The sequence below is a fragment of the Haemaphysalis longicornis genome, unplaced genomic scaffold (genome assembly GCF_048455015.1).
Source record: "Haemaphysalis longicornis isolate Haplotype H1 unplaced genomic scaffold, Haemaphysalis longicornis Haplotype H1 scaffold_2, whole genome shotgun sequence".
In the NCBI taxonomy this organism is placed as follows: Eukaryota; Metazoa; Arthropoda; class Arachnida; order Ixodida; family Ixodidae; genus Haemaphysalis; species Haemaphysalis longicornis.
The window spans coordinates 252,485,019-252,505,742 of NW_027526295.1; the positions used below are offsets into that span (position 1 = coordinate 252,485,019).

A 20,724-nucleotide genomic window follows, 5' to 3' on the forward strand; every position below is an offset into this window, starting at 1 on the left:
AAGAGTGTGAGAAGTGGGATTAACAGCAAGGAGGAAGCGCGGCGCGACAGGGGCGACGCAAACGCAAAAATTCGGCGTCACCTTCAGCCAAGCAAGCACGCGACCAATATTTTTCGGTCTTCAGTGGAGGCCACCGTTATCTGGCTTCCGGCGAATGTCCGCACTGAGAGCTGCATACTGAGGCTTTCCGTGCGAAACCACGTCCTGCGAAAGAGGAGGAAAAGGGGGATGTCGGGGGCGCTATGTAGCGAACACGCCACATGCAGCACCACGTAGGTACGACTACTTTTTGCATTCGCATTAATGCGTGTATTATTTTTTTCTGCCTATATACGCAAAACTTCGTGTTTTTGTCTTAGACAGAGAAAAATAGACTCCTGAAGTGAGAATAGATATTTTGGGGGGCGGAAACAAATGTTAGGATTATTTTCAAAGCCGTCTCATCAATCGTCCGGGGGACTCGACTGCGTGCAGCCTTGAAAGCTCGGCGTCATCGGGTCGGCCTCCAGGGCGCAAGGATCAGGACAACAGAATAGGGAATTTGTCCCGGCGGGAGAAGGTTGAAGTACGCGGCCGAAGAACGGTTATTAATAACCGCGCGCTGTTAAATTCGCGAGAAGAGCTAATGCGGCGCACACAGAAAGAGCACGTATTGGCGGGAAAGGTACAACCGCGCACTGGGCGACTGAGTGATGGTTTCACTCACCTCCGCCCTGCACTGTCCGCGGTCTATCGATCGGCGGTGTACTGTCCGCCAATAAATCATACCTTGCGTGCGTGTGCTGACTCCTCCATATAGCTTCGTTCTTGTAGTTTTCGTTCACTCTACACCAGTGGTATTCAAGCAGTGGCGAAAACCGTATCTATATATAAGCCGGAGTGTAAATGCACTTCAAGGACGGTGGCTAGGGGGGGGGGGGGGGGGGAATGGCGAAGGGAGACGCTTCACGTACTGTCAAAGGCATCACAGTTATTGCGCCTGAACCCATTATTCCATAGATTCATAAACATCTTCTGCGCGTTTGGCTTTTTGTGCAGATTCAATGTTGTGCAAAAAAGCCAACTTATGTGCGAACTGAGCGTAAATGTGGCGTGGATGTAGTGTCAGCAAGATATGAAAAATGAGCCAACAAAGATGCAATAAACTCAGTTTCAGTTAGCTTGGTTGATAGAAGACAGACAGCGGAGGGGCTTGCGGATGTTTATTGACGGACATGACCACATTTACTATTACATCTGGGCTACGCTATATACCTGGCGTATATAAAGCGATCGCGAGATATGCGCGTCTGTGATTATAGTTTCTTCATCGCGTTTCATTTGCTTGTAACTGTAAACGTTTTGCAGCGAAATAAACTTAACATTGCGACTGGGGTTTCAGACATTTCAGTTTCAACGATAGTTCCACAGGCAATCCCGCTTTGGAAACCGGAATTCAGCCTGTTGCTGGCCATGTTTATTGCACGTAAATCAATCACAGGTGATCTGATATAAACCATCACTTCGTGTAGCGCAAAAAAAAAAAAAAAAAACGGACAGAAACAGAAGGAGGCGACGGGCACAAGCGCTTGTGCCCGTCGCCTCCTTCTGTTCCTGACCATTTTTTTTTTTTTTTTTTGCGCTACACGAAGTGATGGATAACCGCTACCAACTAGCCCAAACCCAAACTCTGCTATGATTAAAACTGCTGCATGTATACGTTATATTATGGTTCGCCTGTCGCGGCAGGTTTATTTATTGACAAGCTGTGTCGATCAATGAGCCGCTCAGCTCAGTGGTTCAGGCGCTGCAATACTGGCACGAGATCAGGGGGTTCGATACCCGGCCCCGGTAGCCGTTTGATTAATGTTGAAAAAAAAAAACCAAAAAAAAAACCGTGTCTCTATAGTCTATAGTCCGTCTCACAAACGCAGTGGATGCTATATATTATCAACAATACACCCGTATCAGCCCGTCTAACTCACTGAGACTGGTCGGTTGAAGAAAAGCGACAATAGGCGTTGCAATCCCTGGAATTGTAAAGACCTTTGCACCCCCCCCCCCCCTCTCCCCCCACCTGCTTGACAGGTTCCGTGGAACCGACGGGACACAACGTATACTGTCGCTTTCCTTCAGTCGCTTTTCTTCGCTTTTCGGTGGAAGTAGTATAGGGCTCGCTACTGCTCTCGCCAAACCCCTGAGGGTCGAGTGGGAGGCCGGTGTTCGTTTTCGGGTGGGCAGTTGAGGTTGCATGCTTAGCTCCCTCTCCTCCCGCGTGCAGGAGATCATCGTGGACCAGCTGTACCAAAGATTCATGCGGGGCCAGATCTACACGTACATCGGCGACATCCTGCTCGCCATGAACCCTTTCCAGAAGCTTCCCATCTACTCCGAAGAGGTGAGCTTTACTTCGACTTTGGCCGGCCGTATCCATGCATCCTGAGACATCCGAAAGTAGAGTTAAGGCTCCGAAAGTCAGATGACTATAGTGACGCTACGGGAAAGGAGAAAAGCAAAATTATTCCGGCTTCCACGAGTACGGCAAACGTTGACAGACGTGAATGCGACAACAATCAACGCTGATTAATTGTACGGATTACTTGATAGGTTTTGGTCGCAGGATGCAGTTGACTTTGTGGGAATTATATAGGTCATTATGAGAAACCTATAGTGGGCATTCCTTCTTGATTTTTGTTCGTTCTGCGGTGACGTAGCAGAAAATCAAGGCTTCGCTACCATATCGAAGAAAACGCGCAATTTTTCTATTTCGTTTCATCATAAAGTTTCAACTTAATTCTTATGCTCCGGGCCCAACTTATGCTGCGACATGTATAATAAATTCCACTGGTCGATCATTGAGCTGCAACCGAATCCGCGGATCAGCGAAACACATGACATGTAAAAGCGAAATAATTTTTATCAGCGCTCGAAACGCCGTAGTGTCCGTTTACTTCCCAGGTTTCTCACCGAAGCACGGCGGAGTGGTGGGAAGCGAGGCGAGTGTGTGTTAATGCGAGATGGCCAGCAGAACATAATAGAAGGATAATTTATTGACTGCGATGGCGCGCGGCCTTGTATGAAAGAAGGTTGGGAGAATTTACGTGTGACTTAGTACGGAAGCCTCGCGTGCGAAACTCATGAATAACCCGCCGTGGAACAAGAAAACTCGCGCAGGTCTGACCCGTCGAATTCGCCATGAGCGTGGCTTAAATCGGGAATTACGGGCTTGGCGTGCTCTTCGCATCGCTGTCAGTCACTCCGATTGTCAAAAAAAAAAATTAAAGAAATTGCGAGGACACTAAGCTTCGCCTTTAAGCGTGGAACGTGATGGCGTTATCGCCCGCGAGCGGTGAAAACTTTCCGCTCCTCATCTCACACCATCTGTTGAGGGGGGCAGCGCCTTGCGATTCCGGCGGTGCCAGCGGGCTCCGCAAAGTGGAACTACGTGATTTTTCGCTCACGGCTATTTTTTGCTCACGGTCAACGACGCCGGCATCTCTGCTATACGGTGTCCTTAGCGCTACACTTTCAAAAATAAAACTGACACAGCTCCTGTTTACTGCCGAGGTTTGTGTTATAGGACCGAAGGGTCCGTGATTGACTGCGTGCATACACTTGTTTCTTTTTCTTTTCTTTTCTTTTTTTTTTTTGCGCGCAGGAGCGCGTGTGTGTGTATGACCCAGGAGCTGACCTTCTTTTTTGTATTGCATTTTACTGAGCACTGCAGCGTTCGGTAAATGAACCCGCCAGCCGAACTTCACTAAGCCACCACGACGGGGGGTGACCTCGATTCGAGCATATCGCTTTTCCCCGGCATTCCTTTGAGCTTCCTCATTGCGCGTCCACCTCTCGAGGGCGTCGTATGTCCCGTGTGAGCTGCGCACGCCTGGAGACTGTCCAAGCCACGATTCCAAGCCACGTAGGCGCTGAAACCAACACGGGTCACGGAAATGTTAATTGCTGGACAAATGGGCTGAAATTGTTAACATTTCAGGCTGCTTCAGTTTTACTGTGCTACAACTAAACGTTAACAATCATGCAGTAATAGGATTGCTAAAAATTTGCAATGAATACGGTACGAAGGGCGTAGCATGCCGATTTCCGCTTATACTTTCTAGCTTTTTTGTTACAAACGTCCGTCTCTAGAAAACGTATAACTAATTGTATTCTGAACACAATCGTTTTATTTATTTGTCTATAATATAATTTCAAGAACGCACCGAAAAAGAAGCAACACAAGCACGCAAACATCTGAGTCGCTTGCCGCTTACGGACCTTCGAGAGGATATAGCTTTGGTGCGTTGCAATAATTTTGTCGAAACGTGCTAGACACCGCTTTTAAATGGGCCATGCAGACAAAATGCAAGCTTGGTTCATTCGAAAGATTGCCTCGTTAGAATAATTACACTGGCACCACGTTTAACGCAAACTTCACTCAAATAAGCTATATAATTAGGAAAAAAGAGAATGGTCATGCGACCCACTAGATCCTTTCCCGCACTAGAACCTACGACGTATTACGGGCAGTTGTGCGATTGGCTGCTGCCGGCAAACAAACTACAACGCACATTAAGCTATGTGCTCTTAAGTCTAGCGCATATTCTTTTTAAACGCCGTAAGAATGGTGGGGTAAATAATGGAAGCTACGAACGCACACGTAGACATACAAGTACCAGTGCGTACTGCGCGTACTATGCCGGTTATAGCTGCACACCCGTGCGCCGCGTTGACTTTACACTGGCCAAGTGGCATAATCTACATTGTCTCCTGTGACTTTTTTTGTCGAGCATACTCAGTGTTTCACGAAACGAGTGCTATCAACCGTAACAAGCATTATCCAGGCACAAATCCGGTCAAAAACAAAGAGAGGGTGGACAGAGGTCCCGAGCAGTATGGTGGCACCTTCTATGGCGACTGACAGCAGAGGGCGTTCCGCCGTTCGCTGTAGCCCTAGTCCGCATATTTGCGTTCGCTTCAGAACTTCCGCTGGACACGTACGTCACGATATACACGATTCAGTGGGAGAATCAAAATTATGGCTTAAATTGTTTAATTTCTCAGTGGAATAAAGCATCATTTGCTGCCGGTCAAGCGCTGGGGGCGCTATAAAACACCAAATCTTTTTGAATGAAACAAACGTGTATGTGGTCTGCATGGGCCCTTTAAGCTCAGTTCGAAGTCGCATTGCTTCTGGGGCAAGATGGCGCGCGGTTCGTCTAGAGGCGGGTCAGAAAGAAAAAAAAAACTTTGACACCAAAATTACAAGTCTGCATTTGTAAGAGCAGTGTTGTCACGCATTTAATGTCCTCTAGACGTCACTTACTATGCCGACATAATTGTCGCTCTTTCCATAGTCTAACAAAAACCTTCACGCTAACTGAAAAACAGATAACTGTACACCAGTCAATGTGAAGTTCCGGTGCACGCGGGGATGGCCACAGCCATTCATCTGTGGCACAATGTGCGAAGAAAACACCCGTACCGCCGCAGGTCTCGCAGAGGTACCGGAACCGTGCCAAACTGGACAACCCTCCGCACATCTTCGCCGTCGCGGACGCTGCCTATCACAGCATGCTGCACCAGAAGAGGAACCAGGTGCGTTGCCCCTCTAACTGCTTTTAAATTTCGCGGGGTTGTCTGAAGGTATACCACTTGTCCTGGCGGTCAATTTTTTTACAGCTAATCTAGCTGGCAGCGGATATTACGCTGCCTTCAGGCGCAGCATGTCTCCCGAAACGCGATTATGGAAGTTACCGGCAACTTCGTGCTTGACGCACTTGTACAAGAGGGGCGGTTAACCTGGCACTCACTTGAACGTGTACGTACGGTGTTCCCAAGCAACGTAAGTTTCGAAATGTGGTCATCTCGCCTTCACTCCAAGAAGTGGAATTGGATCTTCTTTGTCATAGTGCACCTGACTGACTAATCTCGGCGTCCGCAGGGACAAACTCGGCAAAGAGAGACGTCCTGACTCAAAATGTGGTCTGCACTGTGACACGGCACACTGCGCGATTTCACAGCGAAGACCACATTTCAGAGACAAACCTGATGCTGGGTTTCGTCATTGGTCTACTTTACCGCTTTGGTCGCACTGGTTGGCCTTCTTTGCGCATTGTGGGGAAGAAGTCTCATGACAATTTTTAGAGGGTACAGTAAGCCGCGACAAAGCTTTGCATGCGGACAGGAAAGAAGTAGAATGAAGTCAAATAGTTGGACTGTTTAACGGAACTAAGCAAATAACGGTATACACTTCATGAAAGATGGTGGCAGTTGTAGCAGGCACAACGCTGTGCTTTCTTTCAGTGCATCGTCATCAGTGGAGAGAGCGGCGCTGGCAAGACGGAGAGCGCCAACCTTTTGCTGAGGCAGCTGGTGGCGCTGGGAAAGGTGCGTTCAGTCAGCACACATTTTGGTTGCACGCTTTCAGGCCTTGTATACCTTGGCCAGCGTGCAGCGATAGTTCAGTCCCTCACTCAGCCGTCGCAAAAGGCCCTTTGCCAGCGATGGCACCGGGCCATTGAAATCGTCTTCAAAGAAATCAGAAATCAGAAATCAGAGGACAAGTTGCCGCCGTTTGCATGCTTGCTAGAAAAAGGCAAGAACCTACTGGAAACTATAACCACGCGCTAGAGGCTGTCATTTTCAGCGTTATGCCCATACGCTCCGTCGCACGCGATCCATTGCATAAGCTGTTACCATGCGATAAAACAACACCAGAGAATACGCTTATGTTGCCAGCACGAATGTCACAAGAGCTTGGAAGGGGTTTCGATTCCCTGTATGCTCAAACACTCCATTTTCAAATGCTGGTGCCTCCTATATTTTTAACTCTCTGTCCACCGTCTCACTCGACGACTTCCCGTTACTGTCTTCGCACACAATGTAAAGATCATCCTAATTTCTTCAAGTATATATCAGATAGGCATATCTTGTCTGGTATCGTTGTTCAAGATGCGCGGTAACGGTGCAAGCAGATAACCGCCACGTTCTTTAACGCGGATAGAACCGCGCTCACGGCATTTCTAAATTTTTTCGTTGACTCTCTTTCCTGGCCGCTAATGCACACAGGCGACAAACCGCAACCTGGAGGACAAGATCCTGCAAGTGAACCCCATCATGGAGGCGTTTGGCAACGCCAAGACGGGCATCAACGACAACTCGAGCCGCTTCGGGAAGTTCCTAGACCTCACCTTCACCGAGCAGGGAAAGATCACGGGAGGTACGGCACGAGCCCCCGTTTTCGCTCACTTTGTTCCCCGTTTGAGCCAACACAATTTTAAAGGAAGGAGCAGCGCACATTTTGACGAAGGACGGACAGAAGCACACATCACAAGCGCTGCGTCCATCCTTCGTCAAAATGTGCGCTGCTCCTCCATTTGTATCTCACCACTAACTAGCCCAACATGGTGCCCTTTTGGATTACAATTTCAATTTCAGTTTGAGGTTTAATGGTCTGAAGATATTCCTAAAATATGAGGTGCGCTGAAAAGTAGTGATGGATTGAATTCATGCACCATCAGCGGTTAAATCTGGTACACAGGGGCGTTGCTTTTTCCATTTTGTTTCACCTCGGTCATAAATTTTGCTACCACAGCAGGACTCTACGCTACGAAATACCATTGTTTTGCTTTAGTTCACTTAGTTAAGTTTTGTTTAGTTTCAGTCGCAGAAAATATAGCCTGAAGGCACACCGACGTAGCTAACAAGCGAACATACGCGGCGTTAACACCATGAGCACAAAAAGGGCAGTTTGGTTTAATCATTTTAGTGTGTTGGCATATAGTGTGTTCGCATATCGTCGCATACCATTACTTTTTTCCTTCTTTTTCTAGGCAAGCTTTCAGTCTACCTACTCGAGCAATCCAGGGTCGTTTGGCAGTCGCCGTAAGTACCCGTTGTTATCGTTTTTATCTTAACTCCGAAAAGATTACATTACCATTCGATGTAGATAAGGATGACATCCTTAACAGGGATAAACGCAAAAAAAGTGAGAAAAAAATGTTTGCCCTGTGTTGCAGGCAAGAGCGGAACTTCCACATCTTCTACTACCTGTACGACGGGCTGGCCGACATTAGGCAACTTGGAAACTACTACCTTGACACAACTGGAAAGCGGCAACACAGGTAATGATGAAGTCGATCCTTTACTGAGTCGGACAATTAAGCACCGGTGGACGTACGATCGTGCGCAAGACGCTTCGGATATCAGCGTAAAATTTCCTCCTTAACTTTGTTTTAATGTGACTTTGCTATACAGTCATAATCTGCGATGCGTGCTGCGGACGAAGTTGAGTGCTACCAGTGCTAAGGATTACTTTTTACCATATGAGGCCAATGTATAAGGGCCCCTGAAGCACCCTCCGCCGACGCCATGAAGCCCGCGGATGGAGCCCTGGACTGCACATTTTGGGTAGTCCTCTCAAGCAGATATTTTGTTGATAACATACGTAATTACGGAGCTATCACATATCAAAAGATTGCACTCTTCTACACCGCGCAGTCCGAAGCGCTGTTGGGGGTAGCAGCGAAGCGTCCCACTCGGAACGATGAGAATCGTGATTCTGCGCACGTCAGCAACGTCGACACAACTTCCGGTTTACGCTTTCATGTCACTCCGTGCCTTTCATCATTGCGGCGACACCTGTCGTGCGCGCAAAGAAATTATCTCCCTAAAATTTGGGGTGCCGGGGTTCTTGCACCCGGCCGCGGTTCCCCAGAAAGACACCGCGTGTCCCCTAAAACCACACCTTTACTGGAAGTCCCGTTTCCCCAAGGTCAGCTCCTCAGCCAATCCGACTACGCACATCTAGTCCAGAACTGGCCGCCTTGTTCTGATCTCGGTCATGTCCCGCGCCACATCTTCGCCTTCACCTGGCACATACCCATCCCATGGGATTGACCACTGCCACTTCTCTGATTACCACAAATTACTCGAAGCATGCAAGTGCTTACGAGTCGTGGCTTCGCGTATAAACAGCCTTTCACGATTTCGTCAGTACGTATTTTTAACGCGAACAAAAATCAACCTAAGCTAATGCAGAGGCTGAATTCAGGCGGTCGTGCGCTTCGCCCCAGTGCCGAGTGATATACGGCTCTGAAAATCCGACGCAGTCATCAGGTTCACGAAACGTGGTGCGGGCAGGAAGGCTGCTTGCTGCCAGTCGCAGTTCGTTTTTACGTGGCTGTGTGGATCGTTCTGTACTCCCTGAAGTGCAGTTACAAAGCTGCGAACAATGCGTTGCAATGAAACGCTTCAGTATACACGGTATACTTAGGCGTTTGGACACGAGCAGCTGCTACCGAAAGACGATCAAGCTCCGCAGCCGAAGTGCCTACACAGTTCCTCTTTACAAGGGGCACGTATGTTCTGCGACCCAGGCGGGTAATAAGCCTTAGAGAAATGGTGAACACAGACGAACACTATAACGCGTGAGAGTGCTGCAGGCAGCACCAATTAACGAAAAGTGTAGGCGCCGACGAGAGCAGACGATGCATGCAGACGACGCCTGCGCGTTACCGGAAGTCCACAAAAAAAGCTGACTGATAGCGAGCTTTTCTTTCCTCCATACTGATAGCAAAGATATCTGCTCCGCGACGCGTAAAAGTGGCCTGAAGGATGATGGGGATTCTAAATAAGTGCAGGAAATGGTTGGAAAACTTCACGGTACAATTGTGAGCTTGGTACTGTTCGTGAAAACGTGATATTCGGCCATCCTTAAGCCCGTAACATCACGATTGCGCTAGTTTAATGACATTGTTCAAAACATGTTTCGAGACGACTTGCCCAGTGCGCGTAGAAATCACGCGCACGTGGGAGTATTTACATTTAAAACAAACTCCTCCGCGGCCTGATTTCAGAATAGCCACCTCGCGTATAGCGAGAGAGCTCCCGTAACCAATAGGCTACCGAGGATTAGATGCCAACGCACGCTTCTGTCTGTTTTTGAAATCGGCCACGCGTTTTTCAGGCCTAAGTGGGCGTGACAGCGATGTGCCCGTCTGCCTCCCGGGCACTGCTTAATCATTAATCCCGGGTACTGCTGGCCCACTACGAAAATGACAGAATAAAGACGTCAGTCTCGCCTCGCAGGAGATATACGTGCGCGTGACTACCCAGTAAACCATAACGCCCACATAGTCAGACGAGACCATGGAAAGCGAACTTGCATTAACGTATACGTGCGTGCTATAAGGTCTTTCTCAGAGACCCTTAAAGGCACGCATGCAACGCATATAGCACTGCATCGCCTCTTGGCACCACTTCTCTGTACAAAGGTGCCGAATCGCGCCGAATTTCCCAGGTACCTGAACGGCGCAGCGTCGGACAAGGAGACCGCGTCCATGCACGTTGACAGGCTCAACAACATCAAGCAGGGCTTCCAGCTGCTCGGCTTCCGCTCTGCCGTAAGTGGAACCGTCATACGTTGATTAAGCCGCATGCGGTAGAGCAATGAACGGTGAAGGATATATAAATTATCGCACCCCTCTTACATCCGTGTGCACGCTGACTTATTCTTTCGCGCTTCCGCAAGGCTTCTTTTACTGGATGCACCACACTTCAAATTTTTAGCCTTTCTTCAGAATCAGGCAAACATGGTGGGCATATAAGCGCCTTCGTGAATTTCCATCTAATATTTAATTCGGTACACCTAAGGAAATATAGTTAGGTATATATGTATATATGTTCCGATGAAGACTGGCCCTCCAGCCGAAACGTCAGTAAACTTTTTTTCTTGTGTGTCTCTGTCTTTAGTTACATTATATATATATATATATATATATATATATATATATATATATATATATATATATATATATATATATATACCTCCCCTTTGCTTACCGAGGTTTTCTTGACTGCCAACCCTTATATATATATATATATATATATATATATATATATATATATATATATATATATAAGGGTTGGCAGTCAAGAAAACCTCGGTAAGCAAAGGGGAGGTTGTGGTAGGTCATTGAAATAGATAAAGAATTCGAAAAGAAAGAAAGAAAGCGGAGAAAAAATTCTGAAGCGGTATTCTGGAGGTCGTGGGTTCGGATCCCACCTGGCGGGCATTTTTTCTCCGCTTTCTTTCTTTCCAAATTCTTTATCTGTTTCAATGATCTACCACAACCTCCCCTTTGCTTTCCGAGGTTTTCTTGACTGCCAACCCTTATTTCTGTGTTATTTCTACGAGCCCCTCATTTCCTATTCTGATTCGCTACATGCATAGCGAGGACCTCTGTTCTGGCAGTCTTGGTGCCATAGGGAGCTTAAGAGGGTTCAACGCTGGTTGACCACTCTCGACATGTCGTAGACACTCGAGTCACGGCGCGGGGATTAAAAAGAAGGTCCCCTTCACCCCGAGAAGTCAGAGTGGCGCTGGCTACCACCCCCAAGCACAGGAAAAAATTACATTGACATAAATACCCCAGAAAGCGGGGAGGAAAATCGCCCCGCCGGTAGCGTAGTGGTTATCGCACCAGACCGGTATTCTGGAGGTCGTGGGTTCGGATCCCACCTGGCGGGCATTTTTTCTCCGCTTTCTTTCTTTCTTTCCAAATTCTTTATCTGTTTCAATGACCTACTACAACCTCCCCTTTGCTTTCCGAGGTTTTTTGACTGCCAACCCTTATTTCTGTGTTATTTCTACGAGCCCCTCATTTCCTATATAATATATATATAAGACAGAAATGAGGGTTGGCAGTCAAGAAGACCTCGGAAAGCAAAGGGGAGGATGTAGTAGCTCAAGATAAAGAATTTGGAAAGAAAGTGGAGAAAAAATGCCCGCCAGGTGGGATCCGAATATATATATATATATATTGTAACGCTACATAACTTGTTGAATGTTGTGCACAGTAGATGGCATTGACTATGGCACAGGCCAATCCCGCCAGCGAAAATGCCGGGACGACGAAGAGAAGAACGAGGTGCTTTTCGCGTATCCAGGGCTCGGACTCGACGCTCAGCAACGGTCCTCACCCAGGTTTTTTTGAATAAACCCTCAGCTCACCCCTCGACGCCTGAGCATCACCGTAACAGTTTTTGGTGAGAGGTGCGGGGTACGACGCCGCGGACAACAGAGTCCCTGGATCTGCGCCGAAGCCGCCGCGTTGCTGGCCTCCCGCCCATCCAAGAAACGATGGCTCCGCCTGCAGGCAGTTCCCAGACACCACCGACGGGCAGCTGGCAGCCCCATCGGGAACCCCGGTCATTTTCAGGGAAGGCCGGAGAAGACGTGGATGAATGGCTCGCTCATTATGAAAGAGTGAGTAAATATAACCGCTGGGACGCTGTGGCCCGACGCGCGAACGTCGAAATCTACTTGGACGAGACAGCACTGACGTGGTTTGAAAACCACGAGGCAGCGTTGACCACATGGGAACGGTTTGTTGAAGAAATTAGGAAGGGATTTGGTGACTCGATAGCGAAGAAGAGGAGGGCCGAGCAGACGCTTCTCCAGAGAGCGCAAGTGCCCGGGGAAACATGTACAACTTACATTGAGGAAATCCTCAAGCTGTGCCGGATCGTTGACGCCAGCATGCCAGAAGATGACAGAGTTGGGCATGTCCTCAAGGGGATCGCGGAAGACGTATATAATTTCCTTATCGGCAAGGACAACTTGAATACGGTCACCGATGTGATTCGCCACTGCCGTACGTTTGAAACTATGAAGGCGCGTCGAATTACGCCCAAGTTTGGCCGACTGGCCAACGTCACAACGGTGGCCAGCGTGGACGTCAGCTCGTCTGCCGACCTCTCTGCGACTATCCGACAAATCGTTCGCGAGGAGCTCCTGCGGCATGGAGACGTAACTCGTTGCTGGACACCCTCTCGCGACGGAAGCTGCCTCCGCGATGCGTCACCTACTTGTTGCCATTCAACAACACATTTTGGCTCCTCACGGCCGTCGGTCAACGTTGCCGACGTGGACGACTACCAGCGAAGGGGCGTGTACACTATGGCGCCCCACTACCAGCCACGGGAAGATTTTCATCGTGATTCCCATCGTACACAGCACGTCTACTACCCGGAAGAGCACCATCGCTCGAGTTTTCCAAGAAGGCAATTCTCGCCTGGTCAGCAGTATCCTCGTCGCGAACCACCCACCTGCTATCGATGTGGACTAGTCGGCCACATTTCGCGGTTTTGTCGCCGTCGGCGCCAAGGACCCAACGACGATCCCACGTACACGTTTCCTCGGCCCAATAACCTCAACCCTGGCACTCGATGGTATCCACCACTGTCGTCAACACGTAACGACCAGCCGACCGGTCCACGCAATGGCTCCCCCGCTTCGGACAGAAGTTTAACTCCACCGCCTCTACGCCAGCGCCAGTCTCCATCACCTCGGCGCCGTCCAATGTCGCCACCGCCGGGAAACTAGCCGGCGCGGCCGATGGAGGTGAGGTCGCCGGACAGCCTTTACGAAATATACCTCTGCCCGTTTACATGGTCAAAAATAAGATTGAAGTTTTAATTGATGGTGTGCCCACGATGGCTTTGGTTGACACTGGGGCAACAGTTTCTGTGATGAGTAAGGCATTTAAAGACAGCCTTGGGACTAAAGTAATGTTCAGCTGGGATCGCAGTGCCACATTTCGAGGCGTTGGCGGTGAACCGTTGTGGCCCCTTGGTACTTGTACTGTGGATGTGTCATTAGGGGGCAAAAGCTTCAAAGCAGAATTTGCGGTACTTCAGAAGTCTACACACGAAGTTATTCTCGGTATTGACTTCTTGCAAGAATGTGGTGCTAAGTTAGATTGTGCGACTGGCGAACTCTGTGTAAGCAGTGTTCTTTACTCTGCACTTGCCGAAGAACCTTCACGTTCGAGTGAACACGCTTTGGTTGTTTCGCAAGACATGGTTCTACCTCCCCGATCGGCGTCCTTTATACCTGTCATGGTATGCGGTGCTGTGGAGCCTTCCTTTTGTGCAATTGTTGAGCCCATTCTGCCGAACTGCGTCAAGAAGGATGTTTTGTTGCCGCACTGTTTGATTTCCGTACACGGTGGGCGCAGTTCCATATGCGCAGTTAACTGCTCAGCCGCTAGTACCGTTCTGCCGCTAGGGATGAAGCTTGCACTATTTGAAAAGGATACCAGAGTACCCCTGGCAACAGTGAGTGACGAAACATGCGATTTCGAGGGTGACTGCGCTACGCGTGACGAACAGCTTTTGAAGATGATCAACAAAGGTCTTTCTTCTGCCGAGAGGGAGGCGTTAGCCCATGTCCTTTCAAGGCATGCGACAGTATTTGACTTTTCCACCAACCCCGGCAACAAGACCGAAATCCCGCCTTCTCGCACGCGCCACAGCATAGACACCGGAACCGCCCGCCCGCTCCGGCAAAAACCGTATCGGGTTTCTCCTGGCGAGAGGAAGGTCATCGCAGACCAGGTCAACGAGATGCTACAGAAGGGAGTGGTACAGGAATCAGCTAGCCCTTGGGCAGCGCCGGTAATCCTGGTGAAGAAGAAGGATGGTTCCTGGCGATTCTGTGTTGACTACAGACGCCTGAACGCAATTACAAAGAAGGACGTGTACCCTCTTCCTCGCATAGATGATGTTATTGACTGTCTGCACTCCGCCTCCTACTTTTCGTCAGTTGACTTAAGATCTGGTTACTGGCAAATTCCGATGGATCCGGCCGACAAAGAGAAGACGGCTTTTGTGACTCCTGACGGGCTATTTGAATTTAACGTCATGCCGTTTGGCCTTTGTAATGCCCCAGCTACATTTGAAAGGTTCATGGACACAATTTTGCGTGGTTTAAAGTGGGAGATTTGTCTGTGCTACCTCGACGACGTAGTAATTTTTGGACGCACTTTTGAAGAGCACAACACCCGCCTTGACATGGTCCTGAACTGCCTAGAAAAAGCCGGCCTTGTGCTAAATTCAAAAAAATGCCGCTTCGGCGAGCGCCAGACCTTAGTGTTGGGGCATCTAGTCGACAAAGATGGCGTTAGACCTGATCCACAAAAGATTGAAGCCGTGAGTCAGTTTAAGCAGCCAAAGTCTGTGCGTGACCTACGAAGTTTCCTGGGGCTATGCTCCTACTTTCGTCGGTTTGTACCAAACTTTGCAGAGCTCGCTTCTCCTCTGTCTTCTCTGTTACGCAAAAATGCTCCTTTCTACTGGACATCTGAGTGCGAAGCCTCCTTTTCTCAATTGAAATTTCTTCTGACGTCGGGGCCAATATATATATATATTGGCCCCGACAATCTTCTGACAATATATATATATATATAATGTATACTTAAGTAAATCGAACCAACCATCTCACTAAACTGAACGCTCTGCATGCCTGTTCTTCGACGACTGCCCTTCATACATGATTATATAGCGTTAGGGAGTTTATATATAAGGCGACTGGCGTCGCTGTGCCTAAACTTCAGACGCAAGGCCGGTCGGAAGAGAGCGATTTGCTTTCGGAAAAGACGATCCCCGTATCAGGGAGGCTCGTACAGCTTCAACAGAAAAGTAGTACGGAAGCGAACAAATCGCGTTCTCTTCCTGCTTCCTCCGCCCTGTTCCGCACGCCGCTGCAGGAGACGGACACCATCTACCGCATTCTGGCTGCCATTGTCCACTTGGGCGACGTGGAAGTGCGCACGGCGGAGACCACCTTCCAGAACGACACGTGCATCATTGTCAACGCCGAGAAGATACCCATCGGTGAGTACACCACGTCGTGTATGTGTATACGGCGCCTTCCTTGCACGCTAGGGCATTGCATGTGCCGAGAGTCGAGAACGTGCGCAGCGCGCACGTCATTTTCCTCCCTCCGCACGGCTCTGACTGCTGGGCAGGGATACGCATGACGAATTCGCCCGGGCGTAGTAGACCATCGCACCCCTTTGAATGTCGAGCAGCTTCCGCGTCTCTAGTGTCCTGGTTCGGGGCACCCCGAGGCTGGACGGTTGGCGTTCTGCCGATTTGCTCAACACAGCTTAGCCTCCCCTGCCCGTGATTCGCGTCAAAGTGGGTCCGTTCGGTTCGAGAACGGGCGGCGTAAATAATAACGCATCACGCGTTGGACGTTGATGCCCGACTGCGCTGCTCCCCGTTCGAGCGTGCACGGTACTGCACCAGATCTACGCGCACGCAAGTGCCTCGGAACCACATCAGCGGAACCGGAAACGCGGTCAGAGCTGTATATTTTCTATTTGCTCTTCACGCGATTTCGCCGCAGATTTTATGTGGAACACCGGAGACCTATAGCCGCGAGAGTATTGGCAAAATGACAAACTCGCGCTCAGCTTGAAACACGATAAGATAAGATAACAGGATAAGATAACCGGGCGTGGCCAGCCGCAAATAACAAAACATAAACAAACAAGACATGGTTCGCGGTGATATCGTGTTTTTTTTTTTTTATTTCTAAGGTTTGCCCTGTGGCGTAATAAACGAACGTGTTCACAGACACGAACAGATTAGCTTCGTGTGTGAAGTTCACGAGTTCTCGGTGAAATGTTCCATGCACCCAGCGGTGTAGCTCCGGAGGGCGGCCAGGATATAAACCGGTTGCATGAAAGTACCGCAGTCGGACTTGGTGCAGTCCCAGACAGGTCCACAGCAGATGCGGCAAATTGACGTCCTGTATGGCGGAGTCGTAGAATGGGCAGGTAAAACCATATGGCCACGGTACTGCGATGGCCAGGAGGGACGGCCCTTGTCTCCTCTTGGTGAATACCAGGGAGATTTAAACCACACGGGGGTATGAGTGCTCGTGTGATGCGCCGGAGATTTTAACTTTGTCATTCCAGGTGCCCGCAAGCGTTTCCGGGGAAATTTGGTAGTGTTCGCTTACGGTAGACGGACGAATAGAATAGCCAAGTCCGTCTCCAAACTTGTTAGAAAACTGATACATGGGGTCCTATGAAAGAAAGGCTCTAGGGTCTTTTTATTTGGTATCACGCTTCTTATATGGCGCTTTTAAAATGTCTTCCCAGCAATGCCTGTGTGTGTAGTAGTGAAGAAGATTTTTAAGGGGCGTGACGTACAGCAGAGCAACTTACCCCTTTATCTCTCAATTCCAGCGTAGAAGCTTCTGCAACATTTTTTTTTCTTTTTTTCTCTTGATCGGCTGTTCGCAAAACGGTCCGCTCGCGCAGTGCACCCGTTGTCACCGATCAATGTGCCCGTAGCGCGTATTGACTACGTGACCTCCAGAACCTCTTGTTTGCCCTTGCCGTGTGGTCGCAGTGGCGCAGCTGCTGGGCCTACAGGGCAACGCGCTGCGGGACGCGCTCACCTCGAGCAGCATGGTGATGCGCGGCGAGGTGATCACGCGCTGCAACTCGGCACAGGAGGCCGAGAGCGCCAGGGACGCCATGGCCAAGGCGCTGTACGCGCGCCTCTTCGACTGGATCGTCAACCAGATCAACCGGCACCTGGCCCTGGGACGCATCGCCATGTCAGCTACCCACTTGTATTCTCGATCCCCTCTTCCTTCTCGCACTCTTCCGCTGCTCGAACCACTCGCAATCGATTACATGCTAAATTAGCGAGCAGAAAGCTGCGTTCTTAATAGTTAAGGAATTACATGACCGCGATTACTGATCCTGCTGTAGATGACACCTGCGTAAACGGAGTTCTACAATAGGATTGGCGGGGGAAATTTTACAGTCCAGGGGTATTGCGTTATCGTTGAGGCACGTTTTTATCAATGCTTGTGGTACTTTCGCGAATTGTGCAATGTACGGTGCCGTACTGCAGCTCGTAACGCCAGAAGCATGCACGAGAAGCTCAGCCTTACGAAGTCAGTTCCCTTGCTTGGCGGTTCCTGTACAGTTCGTCCGTTTCAGAGCCCCCCGTATCGCCCTTGCGGTGCGAGTCACCACGCTCTCTTTTCTTTCTTATCCCACTGCTCAGAGGCCTTCCGCTGTCGGTGGCGCTGCTGGACATCTTCGGCTTCGAGGACCTGCAGAAGAACTCCCTGGAGCAGCTGTGCATAAACATCGCCAACGAGCAGATCCAGTTCTTCTTCAACCAGCACGTGTTCGCGTGGGAGCAGCAGGAGTACCTCAACGAGGGCCTCAGCGTGCAGCCGGTGTCCTTCGGCGACAACCGGCCCGTCCTGGACATGTTCCTCGGACGGCCGCTGGGCCTGCTCGCGCTGCTCGACGAGGAGAGCCACTTCCCCAAGGCCACCGACCAGAGCCTCATCGGTAAGCTCGCCTTCACTGTGCCACTCCTTGCGTTACGCCCAAGGAAGCGACGGTGCGAAAAATTCATGGCCGTCCCAGCCGCTCTGCGATGGCGGTTGGCCAGCGAAGGACATGGCAATTTTGGTGATTTGCACCATTGGAATGGTAGCCCGTAAATTTTTGCTGCCCTGACAGTATACTGCCATTCAACCAAAATCCCGAGGCGCTGTTGTTGACGGCAGAGCGAAGGAGAGAGTGACGAGGAGGGATGGACTTGACACCATACTGGAGGCGAAACATACACGGACTAAGAAAGAAGCACATACGACGATTGCCCTGTCTTTTTGGTCCGTGTCTCTTTCGCTGCCAATATGGTGTCAAGTCAAAACCAACTTGCCCAACTTTCAGGTTTAAGGAGAGGGACGGAATAGAGAGAAATGGGGCGGGCGAGGTTACTCAGCTACGGAATAACCTGCTAGCACCGACCCCGAGGCCTGTACCAGTATGATGGCTGGTGTTTTATGGAAACATAGCAATCCGTTTGCACTCCTTTTTTTTAACTTGTCGGACAGAGTTAAACCCCTGCACGCTGGTCCTAGAAATCGTTTCTATCTTTCTCTCTCTCCGTTTCACTTCACCGTTTCGACGCAGTGCCAACACAGTCAGAAGAAGAGGCATTTTGGCACAAGATGTATACCATTTCCGTCTTAGTGCAATTTGATTTGGCGCAGCACTCTTATAAGTATGCCAGGAGTGATCATCGTTGCGTCTTTGGCACCTTCAGATTGAATTGCACGAAATAATGTTGCCCAGCAAAGATGTAAACGATACGACGGACGCTACGTAGACAGAGAGCACGCAAGCCCTTGCTCGTGTCTCGTGTCGGTCAAGCTGTTCCGCAAAGCTTTGGCGTCGTGCCGTGAAACTAACAAACGGAAGCGTGCGGCGCTGAGAAGCGCGGGGTTGCGACTGTTTTGGCTTTTAAGTGCTGAGTGCTTTAGGGGCTCGCCTTGTCGTCGTAGCTCGCTGTAACGGTCGATGTCAAACGACTGCCAGAATCAGGCAGTGACGCGTGATAATGGACTCAAGTAGAGCCCGGTGTTTCGTCGTAGGGCGTCCCGCAGAGGCTCCGAAAACCAAGCGGTTTAAATAGTCATAACTGTTCGAAACTCATTAACCGCTGGCGCTTGTCATACATCTCCCCGTAGTTTAGCGCAAAAAAAAAAAAAAAAACTGCAGGTACATTTGACGCAAAACAGTGGCGTAGCCGGGAAGGGGGTGGGGGGGTCGAACCCCCCCCCCCCCCCCTCAGAAATTTTCACTGCACCCCCCTCCCCTGCTCACTCCGTAGTTTTTAAGAACCATATTCTACCCACAGCGCCGCGCATAGTGCCTCCTTTTCACCAAATTGGCGAACTTCCCAGGCTCGTAGCAAGAGAAAATTATGAATGACGGCGATTTTCTTGCGACTTTCGGTAAGATTTCGATCAAGGTTTGGGTTCTAGTCGCTGTTGTGATCTCGCGGTTCGTCCAGTTTGCCTCCCTCATGTGGGTTCCTCTATCCGTCCGTCGCAACCAGTGGCGTAGCCAGGGGGGGGGGGGGGGGGGGGGGAAGGGGGGGCTGACCGGGCCTTAGATTCCCCACCCCCCCCTCCCCATTCCGAAATTTTTTCGGCCGGCGCCGTGCTGCCTGTTATGCCTGGTACGTCGCCTGTGAACAAAGGCGCATATCCTTCGGGCGCGCCACTATTAAAAACATTCACGACCCAATGCCTGTCCTCACGCATTGGTGCTTACACAAAACGAAGCACCAGGGTCAGGATAATTGGGTTGGAGGGGTGCAGCTCCAAAAGCGATGGCAGCCCTCTGGTACGCTCAGCGCACGGGACGCCAAAGCGTGCGTTGTGTCCCTTTGTGTGGCATATGTCGCCACACAGAGAATAATTGGCCGGCTGAGTCGTTCTCAGCAGAGGAGATTGACTCGCCACGGTATGTCCAGGGAAGCAAGGAGTGGTCCGCACTGACTTAGGGTGCCTCGATGCGAGGCACCCTACACTGACTTAGGGTGCCTGGATGCGCGCGCCCGAGGAGGACGGGCGCATACAGGCACCCTACACTGACTCGCGGCGGAAAAAAAGAGACCGCCCGCCATTGATGAGTGAAGACTGCTACGATGAAGGGCCGAAAGGGAAAAGACGATCTTTGTATGTGTAAGCAGAACCACGTGCAAGCGGCGGTGGCAGACAGTCATTAACTGAAGAAAACGATGAGTCTGCGTATTGGGCAAAAGGTGGATGAATGTCGTGGTTGGGCAAAGGGCATTTGTGGATGAGGCGCTTAGCAAAGTATTCCCCTCTTCTGCGCGCCACCCCTTCATTCTTTTTTCACGTTTCTGTAGAGCCCGGGAGGGTGTTGGCGTGGGATAATTGAATGGGCTCAGCTTGCGCGCACTGCGTGTCCCCTTCAGAAAGCGGGGCTGCAGACAGTCATTTGCTCCTTGGGCAGATTCGTTCTGCGGTATCTTTCGCTAACCTAGGAAACTGGGGAACAGGGAGTTGACAAAAAGGGCACGCTGCAGCTTGCCAAGCGAGTT

The 20,724-nt window shown here is 50.1% G+C and overlaps 2 protein-coding genes across 4 annotated transcripts in view; both read left to right on the plus strand.

Annotated features, from left to right (window-relative positions):
- The window catches only part of Ninac (STKc_myosinIII_N_like and MYSc_Myo21 domain-containing protein ninaC), a 149,432-nt gene that overhangs the window by 112,482 nt on the left and 16,226 nt on the right, over positions 1-20,724 (plus strand). For all 3 annotated transcript variants that reach the window (XM_077700161.1, XM_077700164.1, XM_077700163.1), the window contains exons 13-22: positions 2,261-2,377; positions 5,470-5,574; positions 6,283-6,366; positions 7,048-7,198; positions 7,812-7,863; positions 7,998-8,102; positions 10,280-10,382; positions 15,531-15,657; positions 17,188-17,398; positions 17,857-18,152. In XM_077700161.1, the coding sequence (XP_077556287.1) occupies positions 2,261-2,377; positions 5,470-5,574; positions 6,283-6,366; positions 7,048-7,198; positions 7,812-7,863; positions 7,998-8,102; positions 10,280-10,382; positions 15,531-15,657; positions 17,188-17,398; positions 17,857-18,152 (1,351 nt within the window). The remainder of the gene's footprint in view (positions 1-2,260; positions 2,378-5,469; positions 5,575-6,282; positions 6,367-7,047; positions 7,199-7,811; positions 7,864-7,997; positions 8,103-10,279; positions 10,383-15,530; positions 15,658-17,187; positions 17,399-17,856; positions 18,153-20,724) is intronic.
- On the plus strand, positions 12,122-13,749 carry LOC144170391 (uncharacterized). The gene has a single exon (XM_077700165.1). It carries the CDS (start codon positions 12,122-12,124, stop codon positions 13,364-13,366), a length of 1,245 nt encoding a protein of 414 aa, XP_077556291.1. The 3' UTR covers positions 13,367-13,749.